Source organism: Nelusetta ayraudi, unplaced genomic scaffold (assembly GCF_046127955.1).
Source record: "Nelusetta ayraudi isolate G7.1 ecotype Tasmania unplaced genomic scaffold, CSIRO-AGI_Nayr_v1 ptg000135l, whole genome shotgun sequence".
Lineage (NCBI taxonomy): Eukaryota > Metazoa > Chordata > Actinopteri > Tetraodontiformes > Monacanthidae > Nelusetta > Nelusetta ayraudi.
In genome coordinates, this window is record NW_027466185.1 from 10,868,432 (window position 1) to 10,888,034 (window position 19,603).

At 46.4% G+C, this 19,603-nt stretch overlaps 2 protein-coding genes across 2 annotated transcripts in view; one reads left to right on the plus strand and one right to left on the minus strand.

Annotated features, from left to right (window-relative positions):
- The window catches only part of ncdn (neurochondrin), a 327,405-nt gene that overhangs the window by 44,253 nt on the left and 263,549 nt on the right, over positions 1-19,603 (minus strand). The window lies entirely within an intron of this gene.
- Positions 1,283-16,844, plus strand: LOC142877133 (four and a half LIM domains protein 3-like). The gene is made up of 6 exons (XM_076011521.1): positions 1,283-1,473; positions 10,713-10,941; positions 12,723-12,897; positions 13,870-14,039; positions 14,787-14,973; positions 16,303-16,844. The coding sequence occupies exons 2-6, from the start codon at positions 10,786-10,788 to the stop codon at positions 16,452-16,454; spliced, it is 840 nt and encodes a 279-aa protein (XP_075867636.1). The 5' UTR covers positions 1,283-1,473; positions 10,713-10,785; the 3' UTR covers positions 16,455-16,844.

Consider the following 19,603-nt stretch of genomic DNA (forward strand, 5'->3'; position numbering starts at 1 on the left):
TATATTTTTTTCCTTACTGTCGAATATATAGTGGCCCAAGAGTCATAAAGTTTGCCCACCCCTGCTCTAACCTCACGTAGACCATTGCTACCAGGCGTGAACAGCAGGGGTCAGCATTTCTACACTTTCGCAGTGGCCCTCGCCACTCAAGCCATTGAACGAGACCTTTCTCCTTCTGGATCCTCCAACAATTAACCCTGTAACCTCTCTCCGACTCTGCCACACACGTTCATCGAGGCCTCCGTCGCGTCACACACACGTGTAGATTCGTCCTTGACTTAATAGCCGGTGGCAGGACTGAGGCCACAAGCCAAGGCCTCTAATCGTCCCCAGATCCCCCCGGGCTCACCGCTGTGGAAAACGGAGGTCCACGGCAGAGAAAGACGATCCCCTGCTTTCAGTGCTGCTCCGCGACCACAGAGCCGCTCATGGAGCCAAGACAACCTCAACAGAAACCCAAGACTCTGTCTGGAGAGACCTCGGGGAGAATAATAATAAGCCAAACTCTGCTTTTCAATACCCTTGAAATGATCATTTACAAAATCTCTTGTCACAGCTCCATCAGTGACTGAGTGACTGGAGTTTAAAAAGGCAATAAAAAAAATCCTGACCTGAAAACTTGGGCTGTCTAAAATTTGAGAATGGAGGGGCGGCTTCCACGGCAGCGCCAAGGTATAATAACATGTGTGATCCGTTAATGGGGCACTTCAAAAACAGGGATACATCACCCCAAAAAAACTATTCAGAGGCAGCGCACCGCAGGATCCTTATGCTGCAATATTAGAGGGACTTTTTTCCATCCAGAGTCCAGAGGTAATGAGGAGGTTGACTTCAGCAGCTGGAAAAGGCCTACTGTGCATTTAGAAAAAAAAGAAAAAAGAAAAAAAATACATACACTACCACTGATATAATGGTTTTTCTTTCATTTTCATGACTACTTACATTGTAGATTGTTACTCAAGGCATCAAAACTATGGATGAACACGTGTGTGTGTGTGTGTGTGTGTGTGTGTGTGTGTGTGTGTGTGTGTGTGTGTTATTAATATATATGTATACGCAAACAACGATATATTTTTTATATATGCATGGTTGTGTGTGTGTGTGTGTGCGTGTGTGTGCGCGCGCATTGAGAAGAAGTCAATTTTTATTTTGAACCCAATTACAGGGTGACAGACAGACGCACAGACACACAGACGGAGGGCCGGGAGACAGCGAGGGGCGGGGCCAGGAGGAGGAGGAGGGGGCGGCTCTGGTTTGACGCACGGCGCGGCGCGGCGCAGATGATTCACTCAGTGAATCAGTGGAAACCCGTCCAGTCTCCAGCCCGCTGGGAGTCCATGAGGAGGATCTAACCATCTCGTCACGCCGCGCAGTTGAGACGCACTCGAGAACGAAACCACCCGGCAAAACTGCACACTCGGAGCTTCCGGCGCGCAACGCTGCCCTGCGTTCATGCGTAAAAAACAGAATCAGGTAGGGTTCATTTTTAGATATTTTTCAACCGGGGGTAAAAGCCGAGCTATTGGTTAGACTATAAGTTATGTCAAAGTGTTTCGAGTTTGCGCGACTCACCTTTGGGTCGTGCGCACACGTTCAGTCTCACCTGTTGCGCACAACTTGCGCGTATGGATGCTTTAAAAGTCCCTTAATAGGCGCAATTCTCTCTGCCAGTGTTTTCAAATGAAAACTGTTATAGATAGAATTGAGGAACGACTTGTGTGGATGGAAATAAGAAACAAGCCCATCACTTCACTCCCTGCGATTGCTCTTCTTACTGTTCAGGAATTTTACGTTTTTTTTTTGTTTTTTTTTTTACCACACCCAGGCGCTTGTTCTGCCCAGAGCGACAAAACACTTTGTGTTTGTCTCTCTGAGCATCTTAACTACATGTACAGTGGAAGTCGGCACAATTTTGTGGAAGGTTGTAAACAGAGGGCTAAAAATAACGTTTCCTGCTTGAGTTTTTGGACATGGTTGCAGTTGTGTCTGGAGTCCAGCTTGAAAAATAAAGATGTGGATTTCATATTAGAACTTTAACATGAACATCAATTCAGACACACAAACAGCTTGAAACCACTGCGGAAGACAGTTTTCTCACAATCCACCAGTTGTCTGACAAGTAAGTGACAGTGAGGTCAATTATTTCTTAACACTCAGTTTTTTTAACTCGTGGGAAGAAAACTGTCCGAGTTCGCTGAGAGTGGGACAGTTGTAATCAGACGTTAACCGCGTGTTTTCAAGCCAAATATTTGACCCCCCACATCCAGGATGGAGTGGAGAGGATGTTCTTTCTTTAGAGGGAGGAAACAGTGGATGTTATTGGAGGGTTGGGGGCCTGAATGGGGTCCAGCAAGAGTAACTGATATGTGAATGAGTTGCTCAGCCTCGCTTTTCAAGTTGGATTTATGAGAAAGAGGACAAGGAGACCTTTGAGGGAACCTCTCCTCGATTTTGATGTTTCAATTACCGGTAGTGCAGGGAACAAAATGCCCTCAGAATCTGCGCTTCTTGTGGGTTCTGTGCGTCTTTCTGTTCAGTTGAAGGCATTCTGACAAGCAGGTCAGTCCTGGTGGGTTCCAGTCATCCCTCGTACTACTCATTTTCTTCAAGGGATGAAGTAAAACCCCTCCGACCATCGTCACTCATAGTTTCCATCACCTCTCTGTCCGCACGTTATGTTCCACTCCACTGGGCGAAACAAGCGTTCAAACTGTTTAACTTGTTTTTTTTTCACGCAGAAATTCCTCACTTTTGTCTTTTTATAGAAAGAGGGTGGAAGAAAAAGGCCTTTTTGTGTCTGAATGTGCGTGTGTGTGTCCGAGCGTGAGCGAGCACTTGCCTCATGCACATGTTTTTCTCTCTTCTCCGAGTTATTACCACATGATTTTGCCGTGTTTTGACCACAAGTCACATTCTTCCAAAATTCTTGTGTTGGGCGAAGGCCGGAGACGAGCCAGGGACAAATAAAAACGAGTAAATGGAGATGATTTTGGGTTGTCGGGTGTCTGAGTGTCATGAAATCCGACAATGAGTCTCATCATGAGTCAGTCTCACTCAACATCTCTGCCTTTTCCAATTCCCATTTCTGCCGTGCAGCCTGGGAAAAGGGATTTGCTGCTTTGGAAGAGGGAAGGAGAGATGAGAAAAACAACTTTTACTGAAGAAGGGAAGGCAGTGATTCTCAGCAAACTAGTGTGCAGGCTAAAGGAATACTGTATAGCTAAAGTTCATTACATGCCGTCCACGTATAATAATGATGGAAAGTTTCGAGCAAGTCTACAAAAAAGGTTTGTCTTTAACTTAAAAACACTGTATAAAAAATGTACGAGAAATATTACAAAAAATGTTTCAGCTAGTTTTAGCTAAATGATGATTAGCTTAATTAGATAAAAGCTGGCAGAAATACTGGTCAGAAGCCAAATGAAACTGTGATTCCTAAAATCTTTGCTTACTATTTAAGGCCAGATAATCCTAGTTGAGCCTCGATGCTAACTAAGCTAACAGCCGTGCAGCCTTTCCCTCCATGCAATATCATGAAACGCTACCAGTTGGTTTATCTTATTCCCTCCCAATATTAACACTGCAAGCATTTCCTTGACCTGTCTTGTTTTTAAGAAGGCAAGTCTACTTTACGGAGCAGAAATTCTAAAGGGTCTGGCAGCAAACCGCAGCGGAAGGCCAAGAAGCCTCTGCCGAGACGGCAAACATTTGTTGCCGTCAACAGTCAGTTTGCGGCCGACTCGTGCACTTATGTGTGTGTTTGTTTCAAATATTTGGCGGGACTTCAGATCAGACGGCTGTGTTTATTTGCTGGAAAAGCATCAGTCAAGTGCAAGAGCGACACCCCCAACTATAATGACATGTTAATATTTACACAAACACACTGTCTGTCCTACATAATGGACATAGAAATCCAAGTCGAAAACTTTTTTCTTTTTCTTTTTGTAACCATCTCGACGGCTCATGCTGGGGTTCCTTGACCCCTGATTGGAACTGCTGCCTAAGGCGGAGACGTCTGGCCTCGGCGCTGATGCGGGGCTGCTTGTTGTCTCGCTGAAATCTGTTTGTTAGTTCAGCCGACAGCCGCCAAGGAGAAACAGCAGCTGGGCCGCACATTGTTTCAGCGGGTAAACAAAGAGCCAGCTGGACGCTGGTGAAGCAAAACAGGCCCTTTAAACAAGCCAGTAAATCCCACCTTCTCAATGATCCACTGACTTGTGTCATCTTGACACTGAACAAAACACTTGGTGTTTGAAGATTAAATCTGAAAATGAATGTGTCGTTCCGGAAAAAAGTGGAGCAGGCAACGAGCTGACCTAAATTCTTCAAACACATTAGCATTTAAATGAGCGGAATACCTTCACACATGCGTGTCTGAAAACAACGGGGAGCAACTCGCGCAGAATGACGTCTCCACTAATCTGTCTGTCTTTCTGTCTGTCCATGTGGTGGGGCTGAAATAGGCCATGTGACTGGCAGACGGAACCCTGACACCTCCATAGACTGTCTCCCAAAACTCTGCAGTTCTCAAAAAACAAAAACAAAGCATAGTTGCAGTCAGTGTGCCAAATAGCATTTGTCCCTGAAAACCTCAAAGCAAAATTTAAGGGGGTCTCATATTTTTCCAAAAAGATAAATACAGGATGTATATGCATATATATATATATATGTATTATTCTCACTACAATGTTTTTAAGATCACCTTGTCTAAGATACAGTATACAGTATAATTAAGTCTCTGTTTGCAGCCTTTATTTTCTTTCTTTATTTGGATCCCCAGTAGTCACTAGCAGCGGCAGTAGCTACTCTTCCTGGGGTCCACACAGAGGAAAGAAGCCTGTTGCAAAAAACACACAAAACACTGTTTCCGTCTCGAGCCTGTTTGAACGGGGAACAAAAACAAGGCGGGCTAAGACCAAACTAGCTCAGAGTATCACCAACTAGGGAGAGGAGGCAGTTCCCTTTGTGACATCACTGAGGGCTGATATCCAGAACTGTGTAGAACTGTGGTGTGGGCACACTCTGGAAGAAGAAAAGGCTGTCACAACACAATGTGCCGCTTTAACTGGATTGGCTCGACAGCTCACCCTGACGACCCCTTTAATTGCGAAAAACAAGCAAAAACAAAACGTTTGCGTTGCAATTTTGCACGTGTGTCGGCCTGAAGTTCGGCCTTGTGATCCGCGGGAAGCCACACCACAGCGGGTGCTTTTGTGCTCCGAGGATGAAAGGCCGCGCAGTCATCTGACGGCCACGAGAGACTCTGCGTTTCTTTTGATTTTTGTTTTGCCGGCAGTTTATAGCCGTGACCGCGAGGGTGTCGCCTTTCCTCCGGTCGGCCCCCCCGTCAATATTCTCATTCACCTCCGCCAGCCGCCTGTTGTGCAACGTAGGAGTCGCACAATGTCAAGGCTGTGGGACCTGCGGGCGCCGTTACAGCATGCTGATCCGTTTCACGGGTAATAAACGGTGGCTTCAGGTTGGTTATCAAACACCGACTTTGCTACACACACGCGCCTTGTGGTTTAATAACCAGCAAACCTCGGCCACAGAAGATCTTTGAGTGCTAATTATGACTTAGTCTCAACAGCAGCCGCAGAGATGTGAACAATATGAGTTTAAAGCTAACGTCGGTTACATGTAAACAAGTTACATATAAACAAAAAGTTCAAATGAACGCTGCAGCGATTCCACCTTCAGCAACAACAAACAGGACTTCTGACGGATGCCCACACTGAACTTCAAAGATCTCCCGTATTAGCAACTTTAACACCTTTATTTTTCATTCCCGGAGCAGACCCGCTTGCTGTGACATCACAAAGGGCCGATGTTATTTTAGCACACATTCACAAAAATAATCGGTCTTGGAATAGTTGCAGTTTCTGCCTGTGTCTCCCTGTATAGCACAATAATATCAAGAACAGTCCTCCCAGTAGACCAGTAGTCCTGCTAACAGTTAGCAGCATGCTAACATAGTCATTTTTCATTTTTCGTTGAATTTTCATGAGATTAAGACTGTTTTCTACTGCAGAGTGAGGAGACGGATAAAAAGAAATAAAATGTAAAGCAAAATCCTTGAACCCAACAGTTATCAGCCAAGAGAAGCTTTCAGTGCAGTGGCCTGATTGGTCTGATTGGCCTGCTGATGCTGGGAAACACTGCAAATTTTCCAAGAAAGACAGAATAAATTAACCGCCAGGTCCTTCCTTTAAATGGGCAAAAGTGTTTTTTCAGGCGCCTGTTTTTCGGGCGAGGAACCGCTCTGCCGTCATCCCGCCGCCACTGTTTTATAACGAGCCATTTAGCGTTCAGAGGCCAAGGCGACACACTTAACGCTCACCTACATATTTGAACCACTGGAGCTCTTTTTTTTTCTTTTATGACGTGCGACAGCCGTTTTCATCACGGAATAATCCGACGTGTAAAAGCGCAAATTCCTGCGCTGGGAAAAATAAACAGCAACACCCAGCAGAGCTCATAGCTCCTGTCGTACGGAGTCGCCAGGTCGTGGAGTAGTGAGGCAGCGGCAGCGGCAGCAGCAGCAGGCGAGCCATGAAGGGACATGAGTCTGGAGGCCCTGGCGGCTCATCCTGGGAGACGGTTGCCATTTGGCTGCCTCTACAAAGCTCCCACAGCGCAAGGGGCTCCAGTAAATCTTGAAAGGACGCAGCGAGGAAGCCTGCGTGCACACTCATCAAGGTGAATTGTGAGGCCCCCGAATAGTTTGGGAGACGGAGCTCTGGTTCTGGATGAATCGCTGTTTGCTTTCAATGTCTCGTGGTTAAAAAAAACAAACAAAAAAAAAGAAAACAGGAGGAGGCCCGGGGGTTACAAGTGTCCCTGGACGTGCTCCAGGAGAACACCTGTGGAGTCCAGACTGCTCAGTCACTTCACTCACAGACGCTGGAGAGCAGCGTGTGAGCAGTCTGCAAGACTCCCACAGGAGTCCTGGTTTTGTGGTTTTCAGGATCTCTCTGCGTGTGACGTCTCCGCATTGAGAGCCGTGAGTCAGGAAAAAGAAATAGTAAATCATCTGGTGCAGGACTGTGTAACATTGTTTCACTCCTCTCTTATCCCTCCAACACCTGTCTGTCCGGTACATGTGTTGGTGATCCACCCAGAAGAATGTTTGTCCCATCACATTTTATTGCAAAATACAACCACTCAAATACGCTTTCTTCTTGCATGCAATGCCTAGTCTAGTTTTGCTTTTAGTTTACATAGTATACTGGCTTTGGAGATATTATTACTTTGCATTGATGCGGATGTGTTGTCACCGGTATACAAGCTGTTGGTCTGTTCTTGCACTTGGGGTGTACTCTGGTGTTGTCTTGCATCATCCTCCAATAGCAGTGCAATAAAAAAAACACGTCAAATAAAGTAGGTTGCAAAAAAACAAAACAATTAAAAAAAATATCACTGGCTTAAACCAAATAGAACAACACCACCCCCTCCGTCCCCACGGTCATTTTGTGTGCCACACCTGTCCCCAAATGATATATATATTAAGTAGGTAATCATGGCTACATATGCACCCACCTCCCCACCAGTTGTCGCTTATTACGACGTGGCATGGGAACAAAATAATAATAAAGCGACATACATCCAGAACAGTTGCTTACACCAAACAATAATTCCTGACCACAAAGGTAGCAATAATGAACCAAATCATATGTTTTGGCCTGAAAATGACTTCAACACAAACAAAGTTGCTGTTTTCTTTACATCAAATGTAAATTTTCAGTGCCGATGACACTCTACTGTTTTTGTTCTTCTCGCGAACCTCCCTCCTGTCTCCGTTTCTGAGCAGAATTGGAAAATTCTCCAACGCTTTGACGACCACTGCTGCTCAGCTCAACAGCGGCTAAACGGCTTTTAATTAGACGTGGGGTGGCGTTTTTGCGGCGCTCCCACAACAATCAACTCCGCTCCGGACGCCTTGGAGGAGAGCAGGTTGTGGGGGGGCTGCTGACAGGCAGCAGCTGGAAGGAGCACACAACACGCCTCCACAGATGTTGGTGGCAGAGGAAGAGAAGCGTAAAGCTTCAAACGTGCAGACTATGAGCGGAAGGAAAAACCATTGTCTCGTCTGTTAACGACATGCACAGACGAGAATAGAAGCCTGAACCTTCATGGCAGTGTTTTTCTACAACTGTGCCGCAGCACTTTGGTGTACCGTGAGATGTCAGGTGTACTGTGAAAAATTATCCAATTTCACTTAATTGGTCTAAAAGAAATACTAGCATTCTATTGTCGAGTGACTGCGCTTTAAAAGGAATGTGAGCCTATTTTAAGATACCAGCTTTGTGTGCATCTTAACTGGCACAGGTTTCACATTGAGTGAGTAGAAATAAATGTCGTTACATTGTCGTTATTAGGCTAAAAAATGTCATTTAAAAAAATCCAGCATCTACTGCCCCATTCCTAGACAATAATCTGACAGAAAACAGATGTAGGACGGGATGTTTCGTCTCACTTTGGTTTTTTCCGCTGTTGTGCTGTTGACCCGACTCGATGCCCTAGAAGAGGAAGCGGCAGCGTTATCTTCGGGGGGGAGGACGAGGGATGAGGGACGAGGGACAGCCCCCATGCGGGAGGAACCATCCCTTGAAGCTGTACAGGAGACGGACCCTCTGACTCTCTGGCACCAGCTCCGGGACGTGACTGAGAGCAGACCGTGCTCCCGTCTTTATTCTGTTTATCCCAAATTGCCGCATCATTGGTTATCATCGAGAAAATGTTTGATTGCGGAATGTAAACGGTGCTCTCGGTGTTCGGCGGAGCGGGCGGAGGCTCGCTGGGGGTAGCATGGCGGGAAGGGCGGCACCTGTTGGAACCAGGCACTTTGGTGAAACAAACAAAACCTAAATAAAACCCACAACAACAACAAGTCAGTCGTTTTGCACTGAGCTCCGGCTCGTCTCATTCCACCGTTCCTCGGGGAGGCTGTCGGAGACGCACGTTTGCTCAGCTGCACTTTGTGGGACCCACGTCCTCCTCGTCCTTGCTGAAGTTACAGAAACATGCCATGGGGTACCCGAAATAGACGGGAAAAATTATAAACAATAGCCGCTCCCGAGTGAAATACAGCAGGATTCGCTGTTGGCAAAGTGGCCCAGTAATTCCTGTGCGTGGAACATAAATGCATCACCTTAGTCCGCTCTGTGTATGGACTAACCCTAACCCTATGTACTATGGACCCACTCATATAACCCGGTAAAGGAGCAACATGTGATATTCAGCTTCCTAGACTTCCGACACTGAGAAATGTGCGTCCAGCTCCTTGTTTACTGGCTGGGATGTCCACGTTATGATGGTCATCTGTATTATTTTCCTCTTCCCCATTGCCTTTGGGGGCCGTAACACTAGCCGTCAACTAGATACCACTCAGCGCTAACAATAGCCCAGCCTAAATAGGAAAACCAAAACAATATAGAAGAAATACCAAGAGGGACGTTCTCTTGCTTTCAATATGAGGTACTTGATGTTTGGGCGACCAAATCTGAATGTTAATTCAACAAATTCAAGGATCCTTTCGACAATAAGGTGAATAACATTACATCTAATCAATTAAATGTAAGCCCAATGGATGAGAGCCAAGAAAGCAGCGGTAAAGTTCAAAGAGCCTTACAATTTGTGTGGGAAGCACATAATGATCCACTACAGCATCAAGTGCAGTTAAATTGGATCACTTGCAAAACATCATGTGGTGTCTCAAGGCTTTGTGCACGTGATCACTGGGACCACTCATGGCTTTTGGAAGAAAGTTGGGAATGAGCAGAAGAAAGTGGATGGACTCGTCCCTTCGAGACGGAGGGCGAAGATTGAAATCCCCCGGTCAGAGCCGGGAAAGGACTCTTTCAGCGGCGCTCTCTGTAAATAATACCTTTCAGTGGCTCTTTGTGGACGCCAGAGAGCTGCAGGGGGTTTGGTGGTTTGGTGGAGGGACGGGGAGGAGTCGGAGGCTTGTGTTTCTGAGTGATGGGCGGTTGTAACGTTTCTTATCTGGAACCTTCCACCAGCACGTCAGAAAATAACGTTACGTCCATTACAAAACGAGTTCTCTTGTGTCAAGGTGTTCCCAAGGGCTTGGTGCTCGGTCCCGTCCAGTTTACCCTCTTTTTCTGCTTATTTGTTACAGCGATGGGTGTCGCTGCCAACTGCACAGCAAGAAGGATGTGGGTTTAATTGCCCGCGAATGGTCTTTGTCAGTCTACGTCCTCCATGTCTGTACGTGTTCTCTCTCAGCTCCTCCCCGTGTCCAGAAACATGCACGAGACAAATTCCCGACTCTGAGTAGTCCTTTAGTATGGATGATTGGTTATCTATCGTTGTGGGCCTGTGATGAAATGGCCACTTGTCTAAGGTGTGGCCCTGCCCTCGCTCCGAGGCAGCTGGGACAGACTTCAGCAACATCATGACCTTGATTGCAGTGTGGTGGATTGATGGATGGATGCATGGATGGATAGAAATTGCAGCTGCAGGGTAGCATCACTTCCTGAATCCAAATAGTTGAATTGTTTTGTAGCACCTCGGCCATTAGATCCCATCGTAATGTTGGGACGTAAACTGTGTCTTTCCTCTGGAGATGTACTCTTGCCTTTGCCTCTCGTCGTCGGCCTTCCCTCATCCTGCTTTCCATTTCTGTCCCCCTAATCTTACTCTACCTCCTCCTCTTCCTCTCTCTCCTCCTCCCTCCTCCCCACTGATAGCCAACTCTGAGCTGTTGCCTGTGAAACCCCCCTCGCCTGCGCAGGAAGTCAGCGAGAGCAGTAAGTCATCGTCATGAGTGACCGCTTCAACTGCAAGAACTGCAACGAGTCCCTGGGCGGACGCAAGTACATCCAGGTGGAGGACAAACCGCACTGCATCCCCTGCTACGACCGCCTGCATGCCAACACCTGCCAGGAGTGCAAGGAGATCATCGGCCACAATGACAAGGTGAGCGCCACTCCCCATCGAACAGCAGAGGAACAGAATGTGAAAATACGTATTTCAGTCAGAATTCTGTGCAGAAAAACAGTCCCAAGATGTTGGAATTCAGAATATGTGCAAACAAAGTGCAGTCAGTCTGTATTTGTTGCAGCACGACTTCTGCGTTGCTTTTCTATTTCTTGATAGACAAATGAAAGTGCTTCCACACGTCAGATTTGAAGTGTCACAATTTCAGGCTCTCCTTTGCCCACAGTAGTTGCTGTATCTGTACAAGCAACCAGAGTGCAAAGCACCATGGGCTGGACTCAGTGGTTACTGTAGTTCTGTCTTCCCTCCTCTCTACTTTATTGTTTTACTGCTGCTGGGGTGAAAAAAAACCCTGACACTTTTTGGAGGAAAAATCATTCGAATCTGTCATGTGCTCGCGACTGCGTGGAGGAGACACTTTTACTCCCAAAGTAATGACATTATGACATCCCTGGTCTTTGGGCTGTGTTTTGTTACTTCCTATGTCTTTGAATCATCTCTTTTCATTAAAATTGGGTAATACAGTCAAAAGACTTTCTGAGTGAAACCAGATGGACACGAAAAAGCAGAAAACGTGGTACTGCACTGGAAACTGGGAGCCGCCCCCGAAGCACCGAGGCCATCGCTGTCCTGTGAATTATGGACTCCCTGCGAGGAGCCCGGCTGTAAATTTAAGCTGCTGCGATCTTCGGGCCGTCCCTCCTACTCACCAGGCGCACCAGCACCGATCGTTCACCGCCGCTCTGTCGCTCTGCTTTGCTCGTATCTCTCACTGTGAAAGCTCACGCCTCAAGAATCAGGGTTTATGTTTCTTTTTTTTCCTTTTTTTTTCTCGCAACCACCGCTCAATGAGGCCATTTATCACAGCGAGGGCCTGAACTGCGGATGAACTGGAGCACAAACAGCTGCTGTCACAAACTGATTTTTAGGAAAACAATGGTGAAAAACATGCCAAGGCCTAAAAACTCTAAAAATGTCTAAATCAAAAAAACTCAGCTTGGTTTTGAGGGCCGCGGGCTTTAAGGAAAAAAATAAAACAAAACAAAACAAAACAAAACTCGCCTGGCTTTGGATTCCCATGTGAAAACATCCCAAACCCTTATGTGGTGAACTCACTCATGTGGCCGATTGTGACCTCTGACCCCTGTACAGATGGGAAGGCAACAGAAGGGGGAATATCTCTCTGCGGAATGCTAACGCATCAAGTGTTTCAACCTGGTAACTTGCAGTGTTAGCATGATCTGTTTAAATTTCTGCTTGGTTCACTGTTGCACACACTGCTGTCCCAGCAGCTTCCCAGTGAGTGAAGCACTTGATTGAGAGACACAAAGAATGCCACATTTATTTGGAAATAATTATTCTCGATAGTATGGAAGCTAGCTTACTGAGAGTGGAAAAAAGTGACTGTTAGCTTAGCTGCTGTAAAACACATTTTGATTCGCATATGTCGCAATGGTGGCAGATCCATTGAAGCTGTATGATATTTTTAGATGCATAAATAAACAAAGAAGGGCTTTCTTCGCAGTGGCCGACATGCATTAGCAATAAATAGCTTAAATAAACTCTGTGGCATGATAACCGTCCAGCTGTAACTGCAGCTACATGGCAGGTGCTCAATCTGAACCATTCCATTTAGCTTGCTAAGCTAGTGCTGTTCTAAATCAGCAAATCTTTCATACAGGGTGTGAAATCCTGTGTTCGTGTGGGTGTTTTTTTTTTTATTATTTTTTTTTTAAATCCAACTCTTTTTCTCCTTGTAGGAGCTCTTCTACGAGAACAGACACTACCACGCGCACTGCTTCCGCTGCTTCCGCTGCGACCGCTCCCTGGCGGACGAGCCCTTCTCCAGCCAGGGTGACGCGCTGGTGTGCAGTGACTGCTACTGCAACGAGTTCTCCTCCAAGTGCGTGGCCTGCAGCAAGAGTGTGATGCCAGGTAGTGAAAGTTAAGCCACTCCTCGCCACCCCCACCCCCAAGCTCCAGCTCCTCTCCTTTACCCCCGGTGACAGGCTCAGGGGAGAAAAAAAATGTGCTTAGTTCACACCCTGTCTCTGCAACGATAAAGACGCTAATGAGCCTTTATGTTTTCCGGGGCGTGACAGCTTAGATGTGACAGAATGATTGTTTCCTTGCTTTGCTGCAAACATTTTCTCCGGCAGCTGTTTTTTTTTTTTTTTTCCTTTTCTTGGCTGCAGGCACCATGACGACACGAGCTCAGCGACGTTATCGGGTGACTGAAAAATAACCCGGGCCTGTGGCCATGTGAGGGGTATTAGAACTACGTACTGGTGCTTTTAAGGCAAAAAAAGAAAAAGAACAGGAGCACTGCTCATTTTCCTCAATTCCTCTTCATGCTGGAATGCCCTTTTTTAAAAGCTGCCCCCGTTCGCCCTGTTTAAAGTGCAGCCAAATTCAAACAACTTCTTGCCTCTGGGGCTTCGTTTCAGGGCCCCCAGAAAACCGTAAAAAAAACCCAAGGCCGGTGATTAGAGGATCCGACGCGCCGGTTCACTTGTAACAAGCCTGTTTTTGCTCTGAAGTCAAGCGAGTGAAAATCCGGCTGCTCTGTAATGGCGCTGCCTGCCATTGCAGCGTAACCTGATGGAATGGTAGCGTGCTGAGTAAGACGGAGGTCGAGCCGTCGCACTGAAACACCGTGCCGGGTCGCTTCACTGAAAACGTGATCACATTAAGCAAAGATGTGTTAATGTTTCTGTTTAATTTTGTTGATAAGGGCATCACAAATACATAATAAACAATGAACATTAACGCTGTTGCAGCGGACAAATCAGACGTTTGAACAACAAAGCATGTTGTGTTTTTTTTTTCTATCATTTCACTAGGGTTTAGGGTGCAAAGAGGTTTCCTCCCATCCTCACTTGCTCGCCTCCTCGTCTTCTATTTCAGGCTCCAAGATGTTGGAGTACGACGGCTCGGCGTGGCACGAGGACTGCTTCACCTGCCATGGCTGTGAGAAACCCATTGGGGCCGAGGCGTTCATCCCGGACAAAGGCAACTACTACTGCGTGCCGTGCTACGAGGGGAGGTTCGCTCCCCAGTGCAGCCACTGCAAGAAGGTGAAGCGGGCCTCCTCCTTGTTTCTTTTGCGTTTGTTCGTAGGAAAAAGGGGCCGAATCTGGAATCTTGCTGCACAGACGCTGGCTAGAGTGACTGCGCTTAGCGGTTAGCACAACCCGCACTTGTTTATAGTACAGCGTCACCACCCCCCATCCCGTTGTTCTCAAGTTTCATAGGCAGTTACGGTTAAGTGCAGTGCGTAATCACCCATCCATCCATCCGTCCGCTCTCTGCCACCGCTTGTCCTTCACCCAGATGTACTGGAGCGTGTCCTGGCTTTCTTAGGGCAAAGGCAGGGTTAAAAACCAGTTGCATTCACACCCACAGATGACCCAGAGTACCCAGTTAGCTGTACGTGCATGTCTGCGGGAGGAATTTGGAGAACCAACGCGCAAACAGGAAGGACGTCCAAGTTTCGTCCAGTGCAATAATAGATTCAGGAACAGGTCTCTAACATGACCACTCTGTGCACTTTATGTTTGTACAACAACAAAGGCCTGTTCCATTGTATTCACTTTTCTTCTAAAAACCAAAAAGAAAAACTCTCTGTATTGTGTAGCTCCAAAATTAGCATGGGTTTGGTTAAACTAAACCCCAATTCACAGAGACAGAATTCCCAAAAAATAAAAGCCGCGGAGGATGTGTGTCAACCAGTATCGAAACCAAATGCACAGAGTCCGAAACACATACAACCAATGCTAAAAGTTGTCTTTCTGTTTTGTTTGGTCTTGTTTTTGGTTGTGCAGGCGCTGACTAAAGGCGGTGTGACCTACAAGGACGAGGTCTGGCACAAGGAGTGTTTCCTGTGCACGGGCTGCAAGGCCCCGCTGGCCGGACAACCCTTCACCTCGCAGGGGGACAGTCCCTACTGCGTCAAGTGCTTCAGCAGCCTCTACGCCAAGAAGTGCGCCGGCTGCAATACGGCCATCACAGGTCAGTCAGTCGGGGGTTAGCACGCTGTTAGCGCTACCGTCACATTCTAGTCCGACTCGATTGTCAACTGTGAGTCAGCAAGCAGGTGTCAACTGACCTGAGTTTTTGATTCCCCCGCCTCCAGATCCCATTTGTGGTTGACTCACATCCTCCCTTTGTCTTGTTTCACGCCTTTGGCCCATAAAAAAACCCGCTGCGCAATGAGCTCCAAGCCTGGCAGTGGATTGCAAGGAAGGTCGCTGCCAGCACTCACTTCCTCCCTGTCCCCTCTCCATCCGTCTGTGTTGCAGGCTTTTATCTCCATTTTTGGTCTCCACCAGATCCCCGGGGGGAGGAAATGTCTGACTGTTTTATAGATGAATGCTGCATTTTATTGAGTTTCTAGGGTGCTTTAAATATTCAAGAAAAACTATATTGAAAACAGCTGTCTGCTATGATGTCATGACACAGTGAGAGCAGTGAGGTCGGACCAAATGAGCGAAGTTCTTGTTAAAAATATTTACAACACGTAAGATGCGTCCACTATGGGAGTATGGGTATGTTGTCATGTGGTTTTCCCTGAATTATTTGAAAAATTGGGATTAAAATTATTGTGAAAAATATTTATTTTAGTATCAGGGCCTCTTTTCTCTGTCAGCCTGTCCACAGAGATGAGTCCATTTCTGTCATATCCAGTGCGATTGCAGAACTCTGTCTTCTCTCGGGATGTGAAGTACTCACATCCACTTGATGAGTTGGATCTAAAATCCGGTCAGATTGCTTGCAGCTCGTCATTCTTACACATTGTGAATGAAATATTTCACCAAGATGCACAGACTCCCCCACTCATCTCTCGCCCTGCAAGTATTGCCTCTGGCTTTTCCATCGTGGCGCTCCACGTTCCATTTTCCACACATGATTTTCCACTGAAAAGCAGATTGAATCATGACGACGCGTTTTTTTTCTGTCCATCCTTAAAGACGCACACTTTCTCGTGTTGCATACGCAAGCGGAAACCAGTCTAACCAGTGCCACAAAGGCCATGAGAATAACTCAAGACGCGCAATTATTTCACAACTTATGAAGAAGTCTGGCGTGAATTTACGCTGAGAAAGCGCCACTTGTGTTTGAAGAGAGCGATGCAGACAGTTGAACAGGGCCTTAAATTAGATGCTTCTGCCCCGAGGCTGACAGCCCTGGCAGTCTTCTGTTATGTCTGCTGTCAACTGCTGATCTTATCTGGAGGTCCTGCGCCAACAGTGTCACAACAAGTCCATTTTTAAAGCCCCGAAGACGGGATGTGGCCAAGCGTTTTTCTGACTGGCTGCCCCCTGTGTTGTGTCTCGGCAGGGTTTGGAGATGGGAAATACATTTCTTTCGAGGACCGGCAGTGGCACCAGCCGTGCTTCAAGTGTGCGCGCTGCTCCGTCTCGCTGGTGGGCTCCGGCTTCTTCCCTGACCGCGGTCAGATTCTGTGCACGGACTGCAACAACGACGACTGACTTCCACCGACCGCAACCTGCAGCGACCCCGTGATGCCGCGACCCCTCCCCACCAACGCACTGCTGACACCAGCAGATTAAAAGCAAAAGAAAAAAAAACACCAACAGTAAAAGTCCAAAAAACCTGCCAAACCTCAGCCTTGCACTTGAACACAGCAGCGTCACACACTCACAGGGATACAAATGTGAGAAACAGAAACCCTTTTAAAAACTTTTAGCACGATGAAATGTTTGTATAAATTCTGCAGGAGTGTCCTGCAATGTACGTGCACAAGCTTAGAAACCCTTTTAAGTTAAAGCAGCTGTTTGCCGAGGTGCGATATCACAGAACTTTGCTTTCATTACCGCCAGATTAAAATAAAAACAAGGAGCCTTGTGATCTGTCCTGAACACATCTCTGTCTGCTTTCTTTTAAAAAAGACGTTTCAACTCGCAAAACCTTTGCTGCTCTCAGTTCAAAAGAGCTTTACTGCTCAACAGTCAATGCACAAAAGCTGGTTGTTCTATATACGACTAGTGTGTTTGTTTGCATGTCAGCAGTATTATGCCGTAAGTCTTAACATTAGGTTCAATGGTGAAAAATAATTAAACTCACACATGCGTAAAAATAACTCACTCCCATGAGATGAATTCAGGGTGAAACCTCCCAAAAAACAATCTGGTAATTTTTAATGCAAAGTGACAGAGGAGAAACGTCTACTTTCCAAAGATGCCGTAGCGGCTTTTTCCTCCTTCCCATGTTATTACTGCGATATTTCAAATAAATATTTACGGTTCAGAGCCTCTGCACTGATCTGAGACTGGGTCTGTTTATGCTGAGGCAGTGCCAGGCTGGAGACCACGTCAGGGGTTAGGGAACCAAAAAAGCAGCTGGCACACACACTCATCCATATCCGCGGCGTCACCTGTCATTTTGTACCACGTGTCCTGCTGCTACAGGCTTTACGCTGTCCAGGATTACTAAAAAAGCCCAAACAAACCCCAAAAATAATTAGACAGATGGGGGAATGAGTTATTCTTATAAGATGCAGGGTGTTAACAGAGGTTTTAAATACAAAAAATGAAATGCAAGTAGAAAAGTCGTGATTTGAAAATCAAAGAACAGCAGATGGATTTAAAATAGCAACACAGCGGCCGTGTGGGCTGCCCGCGTGGAAACACGAGCGCCGCTCTCACTCCATAAAGTGAAAAATGTTGCTCTTAACAAGCGATACATCCCCTCCGACTTCCTGCTTGCGGCCATCATTTATGAGGGGGTGTAAAAACGTTGACTGGCTGCAACAGGCCGGCTCTTTATACCCGTCTTATCACAAGATAGAGTCCAGATGAAAAACACAAGTCCATGTGGTGCTGGAGGTTTCTTTTTTTTTAGTCTTTTCCCATGACTCTTACTGAAATATTTTTGACCTTGTTTTTTTTCTTCCACGGGGATGGGTGGAGTGTGGGGGGAGAGGGGGTCCTTGTTTGGTCCCATGAGGAGGAGCAGCAGGAGGAGGAGGAGGCGGAAGATGGGACGGGGTTGAAGGCTCTTCGGTGAATAGTCCAGATTACACATCGTTTGAGGATCGTGCTGCGATGAGGGTCTCAGCTGGAGGCTGTTTAAGCCATTAGACACTGTGACTCTGGCTAACCACAGAGGAGGGACATAGGAGGAGGAGGAGGAGGAGGAGGAAGAGGAGAGGGGGGGGGGTCCTCCTGGAGATCATGCAGGGCGTCAGTTTTCTCCCGAGTTGTGTCTCGTGTGTAGATGTATCATAACACACTTTCTGTGGGATTGGGCTCTTCGCATACGATGAATGACGCGGATTGATCCGAAGCGGGTCGTCTCACTGTAATTATCAAAACACATTTGTCATCCTCCCTTGTGGAGGCCTGTAATTTTGGTTTCATGCTCTGAGTTTCTCTCGATTTTAATCTCTTCATAACTCTGCCGAAAGGAGAATTTTAGATGAAGGGGCTCAGACGGTTGAAATCATCCCTCTGCTCAAAGACGCCTTCGGTGAAAACTGTTCAGAGATACACTGTATTGTATTGGAACCACGGTTGGTGTCATGAGTGCCTTCAAAAACACATGCTTGTTCTGCTAGCTATTAGCTGGGTCAACTTGCAGTCCTCCAAATTTGAATTCTTTGTCCACTTGATTTTTTGTGAAATGATGTTGCATAAAAAAAAATCATTTCCAAATCAGTTTTTCTTCAAATAATCGAGCCAATAGCTCTACAACTAAATGCTTAATAAATCTCTTGACTCAGTCATTGTAGGTTAACAATTGATATCCACAAGATAAGCGTTGTAATCAAGAGCTGATCAATCGTCGCCACGCAGGCTGACGGCACAAAATAAGCAGAGTCTGGTTTCCAGGAAGGAGGTTAACAGGGTCGCAGTGTTTCTCTTGTATTTTCTTCTCTCTTTGTTTTTAGATATAGTGAGTCTTTCTTCATCATCAAGCTGCTGTTATCTCATGCGTGGAAGTGACTGAACACATGTTGAACTGCATGAACACAACCAGAACGTTCTTCATCACGATGAGGGAGCTTCCTTGGGGAGCAATGGCTTGACCGTGAGTCACTGGTTCCAAACTGCCCGATGGAACAGTGCGGGTCATCAAAGGGACACTTCATCCCTAAATTCAACACAGATTCTTATTTCAGAAGATGTTTTGTTTAAGGATGAAAGTGCCTGAAAAAAGAAGTACATTTAAGCCACTCAGCGTAAACTTCTTGCTCCAGGAATCTCCAGACCATCTTCATGAGCAGTTTCACAACTGGAACAAGTGTGTGTATTGTTTCTATTATTTATTGTATAACTGTACACAGGGAAACAAGCCTATCATAGATGACCATGTAGCTGGCCATTCTGCATATTAATAACATAAAAACGAAAAGAAAACAAGACCAAACAACAAGGTAAACACTGTTCATCAGTTCTTGGCCACTCAAACCATGACAGTTCATCTGAATAAAGAGCACCTTAAGTCGCACTTTACTGTGAACATCTGTAATCATCACATCTCTTTCCAGATCATCTCCCTGAACAAACAGGAAATGTAGGAAAGATTTCCTTTTCCATTAAGGAACCTCTGTCTGCACCGCTCAGGTCTCATTACTCACAAACCCCAGAGCTAAACACAGTCAATGGGCTCCGGCCCG